Source organism: Homalodisca vitripennis, chromosome 2, assembly GCF_021130785.1.
Source record: "Homalodisca vitripennis isolate AUS2020 chromosome 2, UT_GWSS_2.1, whole genome shotgun sequence".
NCBI classification, from domain to species: domain Eukaryota; kingdom Metazoa; phylum Arthropoda; class Insecta; order Hemiptera; family Cicadellidae; genus Homalodisca; species Homalodisca vitripennis.
In genome coordinates, this window is record NC_060208.1 from 3533184 (window position 1) to 3542431 (window position 9248).

Here is a 9248-nt window from a genome sequence, read left to right on the forward strand (position 1 = left end):
AGCGACATGGCCTATTGACAGCTGGAGTTTCGTTGCTGCATGACAATGCCAGACCCCACTCTGCCAACCAAACCCAAAATCTCATCAAATCGTTTGGTTGGAAACAGAACACCCGCCATACAGCCCAGACTTGGCGCCGAGCGACTTCCACTTGTTTTACTACCTAAAAGAGTTCCTAGCCGGGAAGCGCTTCGACACTGATGACGAGGTGAAACAAGCAGTACAAGACTGGTTATCGTCACAGGCGGCCGGCCGACTTCTATGACACCGGCATTCAAAAACTTATAGATCGTTATGACAAGTGTTTAAACAAAAGTGGAAATTATGTAGAAAAATAGTGATTGATGTCAGGAATCAAATAAAACAAGTTTTTTTTAAAAATCTGTTATGGTTCTTTTTAAATAAAAAAACGGACCTTACTTTCTGAATTACCCTCGTAAGTTTGTGAGTCTTATGTTATGGTTGGTGTTGAGCATTAAAAAGAATCGTTGACTTTGAATTCCTAGTCGTAGTTGGAGCGTAATTTACTAATAGAAACTACAATTAATTTCATGAATTACCTGATTTGATTACTGCATTGCAGTTTTAAAGAACAGCTGTTTAATTGAAGAATATTGCTTGTGCTATAAAACCATAACCTAACCTCCTCCATTACAGTTTTACTGATATTGAAAGAGCTTCGAGAAATAGCTTCTAATGTTGAACAAAAAGTGAAGTGTTGTTCGTGGGCTATTGCTTTTGGCAACATTACAGAAGCAATTAGACATTTTCAGGTTGCCTACCTAGGAGTTGAACCACCTAGCAATCCAACAATAACTAAGTGGGAAAATCTTTTGTTAGAAACTGGAAGAGTCATAAAAAAGTACTCTAGAGTATCAAATAAGGAAACAGAAGTACTAATATGCGCATCAATGCTCCACTCTTCAGGTGAACCGAAATCACTAAGGAAGGTTGAACTTGAAACTGGTGTTCCAAAGTCTTCAGTTCAGAGAATAATTAAGGAAAACAAAATTAAATTTTACAAAAGCCACTTAGTCTGTAATCTTCTTGAAGATGATCCGGACAGGAGAGTGGAATTTTGTTTTCATATCATTGAGTTTCATGACTAGATCCTAATTGGCATACTCAAGTTGTTTTTTCAGACGAGTTCACTTTCTAGTTATTAAAACACCGGTAATCCACACATTCTTGAACAGGCTCTACTCAGATCAAAAGGAATTACTGTTGGGGCAGCTGTCAGTTGTAATGGGGTGCTAACTTACAACATTTCAGACAGTACAATGACTGGGAATAGGTATGAACAGGTTTTAAATGAACAAGTTTGCCTCATTTTATGGTTCCAGAAATGGATCAAGCAATCTTTCAACAAGATGGTGCTCTTCCTCATTTCCCAAATCCTGTCAAGCGATTACTAAATGACAACCTTCACGGCCATTGGATTAGTCGTGGAAGTGATTTTTTAGATTGGCCACCACAACCCCAAGATTTAACTGTGTGTGATTTCTTTATATGTGGTTACTTAAAGGAACAAGTTTATACTCAAGTGTCAATAATGATGAGGAATTAAATCAATCAATTGGAGAGGAACTTCTCCGGATGCCGCAGAATTTCTTTGTAAGAGCTTACGATTAATTTGTTAAGCGCTGTTGTCAGTGTGTTGCTGTGGACGGATTACAGTTTGAATAATTGTGGACTGTAATTGTAGGTTTTGTATAGGCTATGTTCTAATTTTCTGATTGAAATGCTTTATTCTCTACAACATGACAATAAATAATTTTACAAAAAAAAAAAAATGTATTGTTACTGTTTTATATTAATTAAGTATAGATTTTCAAAATGCCATAATTTTGTTTCAACAATTGCTAGAAAGGTGAAATTTTCATAGAATATTTTTAAAATCTATGTAATGAATTGTGTCGAGTTTGAAAATGCTCGGTGCATAAATGGGCATATAATAAAAAGTCAAACGTTTAAAACTCTTTGTGGGACACCTGGTACATTTATTATTATTATTGTTATATTTCTGCAGTTGTTTGTTTATTGTATAGTTTATTAAATTGTTACATAGCCAATATTTTTATACTTATTCATTGTTACATTTATTTCATAATTATGGTAACAAAGTATTTGTATTATATTTTACAGCAAAAAAATTACACATTTTTGTTATTAAAGATAATATTATTAATTGTCTTCCAAATATATAAAGTTTAGCTATTATAGTCAACTATGGCTATGGAAGAATTTTGATATATCAGCTGGCAGTAACTGGATGACATGTGAATGCAATGGTTTATTACACATTACAAGATCTGGAAGGTTAGGTGTCAGCCACAGACTATTGCTAACACGATCCCACAAAGTGTAACGTCTGGCACGATGTAGTAGCACAAATTACTATCAAGTCTTATAAGTGTTTCAAAGACTTGCATCTTTATTTAACCCTTTTATAATTGTAAGTTTGTAAGAAAGACTACACACAAGACATTTATGTTTCACAGCATAACAAACAACACTGGTGTCAGCAATAATAAGTGAGGTTATGTGTTCCGGTGCACTAGAACAGTGGACCAGTCAGACAGCTGCGGCTGCTTGTGTTTGTAATTTCACCTTACAGATAATCATCGCTCCACCGTAACAAATAGTGATAACACATAATTTCGCAAGGATGGATTGGCTTTGATAGTCGGAAGTGTACGGTTTATTCCGTTCGTTATCTCCTTTATACTATCACCATGTTAAGTTTCCTTATTACACATCTTGATAACACATTACTTTCATCATGCTCAAAATACCCAAATAAAAATCCTTAAAATAAGTAATAATCGGGTGATTTAACAAGTAAATCTTAATGAAATAGCTACACCTTTTAGAAATACAGGTTTTGTGGTTTAAATAGTGTGTCTTTATGGATTAAAACGGTTTATTTTAATTAATAATCCCTTTTTCAGGCCATTTTATGAAGATTGATGAGATCAGCAATGAACAGTGAAGACAGTGGAGCAGTCAATGTCTTTCGTGGAAGTATTTCACATTCAGGGTGGCCACCCAACCAGGAATAAGCCGGGAATTTAACTGACCAGGAATAAGCCGGCCATTTTTCTGAGAATCGGAAAAATTTTAAAAATACTTTTCCCGTCTTCAAGATCTTATTAAATCAAGACATAATTTGGCAGCTTCTCGTATCAAGAACTGATCATTAATCACGAAACATCGTATTTTACGCGACGTGGCTCGTGAAAATGTGAATGAAGATCGATTTATGTACGTGAGCTACTCTGACGCCGTTTGATCTGAGGTTACCTCCACTAGTGTATCTTGGTTAGTTCTACTCCTGTGCCGTGGCAAGCCTCCCCTCCCCCAAAAGTACGTAACAATGCATTAAACAATTAAAATCGGCCGACCGATCGTTCCTGACTTCGGCACTAAACGAGCGGTACGCTTTAAGCGGTAATGCAGCAGAGCGGTAGTAACCGCGATACAAACGGGGTTTTTGTACTTAAGTATTATTCAGTCGCCGAAGTGGGGTCTCCGGACGAAGTTGTCCACTCTTATTCTTTTGAGAAAATTGTGTTTTGGAAAGACGTGTGTTAGTTAGATAGCACAAGCCTAAAATGTTTAGTGCTATAAACAGGCTTCAGAGTTCGGTTCGTTGAATAATATAATGTTTGACGGTTTGATAAGAGGTGCAGCCCGGGTGTTTGAGTACACCAGAATGTCAGTTGGATTTATACATAGGGGCGTTTGCGTCCTGTTGCACAGCAATGACAGACTAAGCTGAGGGTTGAGCGGCACTTAATGTTTAGAATTGGCGGCGGATAAGTGCCATCGTGTGGTACTGCCCTGCTGCTCACGTGTGCCATGGCTAGTGTCGGGTGTTCCCCATATGTACAACACAAACATTAAACTTTTAAGTCCCCGCCCAATCTAGCGCTCACCGCCCACCGGTAACTGCTCGTATCGCGGCCGAGGCCTCGGTTGGTCTGTGAACGATTGCTCCTCACACATGTGCCGATTGTCATCAAATTACATAGGTTAAAACAAAGGAAGTGATGTTATGTGTTGACATCAAGATCACATCCAAATCTCGACTGAACTGCGTTTACACCGGAAAAAATGGCGCAAGTTTTGTGTCCAACTAAACATCGCTAGTCTAAACGGGCGCAAGAGCTCTCGCGAGCGCTGCTGCAACCAGTACCGGACAGTCGGTTACAAGACCTGGAGAACAGTGTCGGCTAACATTGCCGAGACATCACTGTCGTGTGTGAACAGACTTCGTCCTGACTCCCGGAATACTCAGCGATACAAGTACTTGCGACATTTCTCGTGAGTAAAATTGCTTATATTGTTCACATTAAGCTACAGTATTCATTGTACATGCAACTTAATGTTGTTGCCAGTCTACAAACGGCAGACGGCCAGCCGATCGAATCAGCCACGCTCATCAGTTTTCGTCGTCAGAGCGGCATTTCGTAGTAACAACAACAAGAATGTAATCTAACTGACTGAGTCTGCACTGTCTATTCGTGGACAAAAACCATCGGCGGTACTCAAATTATCGATTGGTGAAACATGTTTTTGTAGTTCTTTGTTTATAAAACAATTTAGAAATATATAACAACAGAATAACGTAATTTATAAATAATATTATAGTTGAAGTTCGTTTTTTCTGTGTCTATATTTTTCAACGCTATCGTGTCTGCTGGTTCTATGTGTGAACTTTAGCTCCTCGATAGTAAACAGACTGAATTCGTATTTTATCCGTACTTCGTACTTTGCGTAGTTGTAAATAAATATATTCTCTATAAATATACATCCATACATTTTTACGTAAATGTAATATATTCTGGAGGCTTATTTTATAACCTACCATTTCTATAACTTAAAAAGAAAAAATGACTTGGAATTTAAAATATATTCATTTCCCTGCATCTTTGCCATTAGTTCCATTAAAGTAACGTGGTTTTCTTTATCTTCCCCCCCCCCCCCCACAAAAGATAAATTAATTAAGTAGAGTTCAGATGAAAGTATTTGGTTTATTTGTTGATTGTACTGAACCGACCTTGTGTACCGGCGAAATCATTGTCTTGTACCGAAAGTTCGTCCACTTTTAGACCTCTGACCACGCAATACTGGGCTGCAGTCTGCCCAACGGTAGCGCTGTGTTGGTATTTATTTATCATCTTTGTATTTCCGAATTGGATCCGATGTGGCATTTCCTGCAAATACTGCTACTGGCGATAAAATGCACTTGGCGTGTGTTAAATACAGTATTATAGTTGTCTATTTGGTTTGGAAATAGACTAGATAATCGAAAATTTTCGACCTGGAAAAAACCGGGAATTTGAAAAGATGTTTTGAGTGGCCACCCTGACATTGTCATTGCTATGAGTTTCTTTAGCAGTATTAAGTATTTAACACTGATTAAGTTTTTGATTGATTCTCACTAAACAAACTATGTTTCACTCTAATTTTACTTTATTTAGACAAAACGTCATTATATATATATTTTTTTTTTTTTTGTGTGTGATATACAAGGTTACAACCCAGATCTCATGTAAAAGTTGGCGTCAATTCGTTAAATAGACAATAGACAATAATCTTTATTTGTACATTCTTCAAGAATTACAATAGCGTCAACATTTTACAAAATACATAGTGAGTGTGGTTTAAATTTAATTCTTTAGTGTGAGTCAATCTTTAAAATGTGGTGTTTAAGCTTCAAAGTTCCACTGTGTCCTCCAGTTTTAGAATTCGTCAATTGTATTAAAGGGGTGGTTCAGTAACCATCTTCTCAGCTCCCTCTTGATGACATTGTTCTCTTCTTGTGACTTGATGAATTCGGGTAGGATGTTGAAGAGCTTGGCACCCATTTATGATGGCTTCTCCAATACAATGCGGTTCTATGTGCTGGTAAAGAGAAATTTGCAGCCCGGCGGGTGTTGTATGTGTGCAGGTCTCTTCCCCTTGCCAAGTTGTTATTGTTTGTAGTATTTACAGAGATACTACAGTTAATATATTAAGCTCAATGAAAGCTTTTCGACAAGTATCTCTGGGCTGTAAACCTGCAAGAATTCGGATGCACTTTTATTGTAGAATAAGAGGTCTTTGTATATTTATTATACTGGAAGACAATATCTAAGATGAGAGTTAAAGACTGCATGGTAAGCCATAATTGCAGTTTGTTTATCACTAATGGCCTTAATCCTCTTGACTACATAGATTCCCAAAACCATCTTCTTACAGAGGTTGTCAACATGTGTGGTCCATTTTAGACCATTGTCAAGTTTGTAATACCTAGGTACTATTGCTTCATCCACAGCTTCGATGTTTGGCAGCAATCCCACCTCATCTTTCTTCCGCCCCATGACTAGCTGCTTGGATGTAGTCTCATTTACAATGAGATTGTTGTTAAGACAGTACTGAACAGCCATCTCTGTAGCAATGTGAGCTGAGACTTCCAAGGTTTGAGGTGTGCTATCACTGAGAAGGAGAACTGTATCATCTGCGTACATTATGGTTGTTGTGTATTCTTCCAAATAACTGGGGAGGTCATTTGTAAATACAGTAAAATAAAAAGAACTGGCCCCAGGATAGAGCCCTGTGGTACACCTCTTAAAACTGGAAGCGGTTTGGATCTCACTGATTGAGTACATCTCTTCTCTGTGTGTGTTAGTTCAACCACCTGATGTCTGTCTGACAGATAACTCTCAAACCATCTTCCTGCAACATCTCTGATACCAATGCCTTCTAACTTCTTCAACAGCTGAGTATGGTCAAGGCAATCGAATGCTTTGCTGAAATCTAGAAGGATGGAACTAGTTGTGTTGCCCGCCTCCAACTGATCGATTACAAACTCCACTAGGCTAATCACAGCAGCAGTTGTAGACCGTCCTTTTATAAAGCATGCTGATGCTTGGTGATTATATCATGCTCAGAGAGATGGTTCATGAGCCGGGACAATGCTACTTTCTCAATTACTTTGGAGAACGTTGATATCAATGATATTTGACGGTAGTTACCAACTTCTATAGCATTACTCTGCTTAAGAATGGGTATGACTTTGGCCCACTTGAGCTGAGATGGAAATTTTCCTTCTTTGAAAGATTTATTGATTAGAAGTGTCAGAGGATAACCAAGCTCATTACAGCACGCTTTTAGAAGCTTAGATGATACTTCGTCCATTCCAGCTGATGTTATGCTTTTGAGAGAGTACATAATTTTCTTTACCTCTTGGACTGTAGCATGAAATAGGAACAAGTTAGGGTCTGTGAAGTTTGGAGTTGCTAACACTAGATTTGGTTTTGAATTGGCTGCTAGAGCATTGTCAGCTAGTGTAGAAGTGTTATTGAGGAAGTCAGCAATTTTTTTTTGGGGTCAGTCAGTTTTTTAACCTCTTGGGCCAATCATTTTGATGCAAAATAGTCAGTTCAGTTGTTTTCTGTTCTTCTGCAGCTGAGAGTTTATGAAAATAATGGTTTTCGTGAAGATTCTTGTTTTTTGAGAGTGCTTCAGTTTGGCTTTCTTCCTGTGTATTGCCTCTACAAAAATCTGGTTTTCAGTATGAGCTGTAATGATGTTGTTGTTAATGATCTGTCTTTTGTAAAATGCTATATTTCTATTGAAAAAGTCATGTAGAGTTTGTCCCTCTGCTAATATCTTTGAGTTTAAGGGTGGTTTGCAGGTGTAGTAGTAGATGAGGTTGTAAGATCATTAACTGGTTTGTGTGGTTTAGGTGCAAGGTTGGGATGGTGAACATCTGTCTTCACTACAATAATGTTAAAATCTTCATCATCACTTTGGGGGGGAGGAATCCTTACAACTAACCTGACAGAGAGATTTTTTTGAGTAGTTGCAGTTGATTGACAGGGGTTCATTCAACAGGTCAGTTACTTTTTTCACTTGTACAGTTGTCAAATGGTTGGTCTCTTCTATCAAAGATGTTGTGGACAATTTTTCAGTTGGGGTTTGGCTGATTCCCCCAGTTAAACCTGTTGCCTGTAGAGTTGTCAAAAGGTTGGTCTCTTCTGTCAAAGATGTGGACAGTTTTTCAGTTGGGGTTTAGCTGATTCCCCCAGTCAAACCTGTTGCCTGTAGAGTTGTCAAAAGGTTGGTCTCTTCTGTCAAAGATGTGGACAGTTTTTCAGTTGGGGTTTAGCTGATTCCCCCAGTCAAACCTGTTGCCTGTAGAGTTGTCAAAAGGTTGGTCTCTTCTGTCAAAGATGTGGACAGTTTTTCAGTTGGGGTTTAGCTGATTCCCCCAGTCAAACCTGTTGCCTATAGAGTAGAACAGATTTACTTTTTGCAACCTGCAGGGAGATGCTAAAACATTACCTTTTCTCTCCAAATGTTTTGATTTTCTATGGCTGGCATTTTTCTGGGCCTTTGGTTCGAACAAGGCTTTATTTCCCCTACAGTGGCCAGGATGAAGAACTTTTTTGTCATTGGCATTTTCAAGATTAGAATTATTGATGAGCTTAGCAGCAAGATCCTTAATTTTATGTTTCTTTACATCTTGTCTCTGCCTTAGTTGAGCTACTCCCAAGAGTAGTGGTGTGTTTGAGTTAGGAGTTAAAATTACATTGCATGTTTGGATTTCTGTTGTAGTTTAGGATTTTGAATTTTGTGTACCGTTAGCACTTTCATGTAAATAGTTAATGGTATTCAGTGAGTATTGTGTAAGCAGCTGGTTTTGGCTTTGATCGTGATCTTCAAAAATATGTTATAGTTCAGCTTGTTGTTGTTTACTTTTTTCTAGTTGTAAAATTGTGTCTTGTAATTGTTCCGGGAGAGCTTCAATTTTAGTTATATATTTTTCTTCGTTTACTTGAAGATCTTCCAATTTGGCTTCCAGAGCATAGTTATATCCTTGTATTTTTTGGATATCTTCTCTCAGTTTACTATTTTCATTGAGTAGTGCAGTTCCAGCTTCCGCAGCTAGCGTCAAAGAGGTTTCCAAGTCAGTGTCATCTAACATTTCGTGGTCTAGCACTTTTTACTTCACCTCTTCAAGCTCTGATGGCTGGTTGCTGTCCTTTGTCAAGAAAGAGTTGTCCTTAGTGGAGGAGTTTTTAGGAGTCTTAACTATACTACAGTCATTGCAAATCCAGGACTCTATCTCTGATTTTGACATCTTTGTAATTTTTTCTCAGATAAACTAATACATGCTGCATGGTACCACAGTTTGCAGTAGTCTGTGCACTGAATTCCAGAATACTTTACTCCAATACTACATACAAGGGGGTACC

At 37.9% G+C, this 9248-nt stretch overlaps 1 protein-coding gene and 1 long non-coding RNA gene across 3 annotated transcripts in view; one reads left to right on the forward strand and one right to left on the reverse strand.

The window, feature by feature from the left end:
- Positions 1-5534, forward strand: part of LOC124356065 (probable chromo domain-containing protein LHP1) — a 63642-nt gene extending 58108 nt beyond the window's left edge. For both annotated transcript variants that reach the window (XM_046807231.1, XM_046807232.1), the window contains exon 6: positions 2952-5534. In XM_046807231.1, coding sequence (XP_046663187.1) covers positions 2952-2970 — 19 coding nt within the window. In that variant the 3' untranslated portion in view covers positions 2971-5534. The remainder of the gene's footprint in view (positions 1-2951) is intronic.
- A 1940-nt stretch (positions 5535-7474) lies between these two features.
- LOC124356066 lies at positions 7475-8325 on the reverse strand. The gene is made up of 2 exons (XR_006921780.1): positions 8271-8325; positions 7475-8177 (listed from the first exon to the last, which is right to left on the reverse strand). It is a non-coding gene; the product is annotated as an uncharacterized LOC124356066 (long non-coding RNA).
- Between the last annotated feature and the right edge of the window lie 923 nt (positions 8326-9248).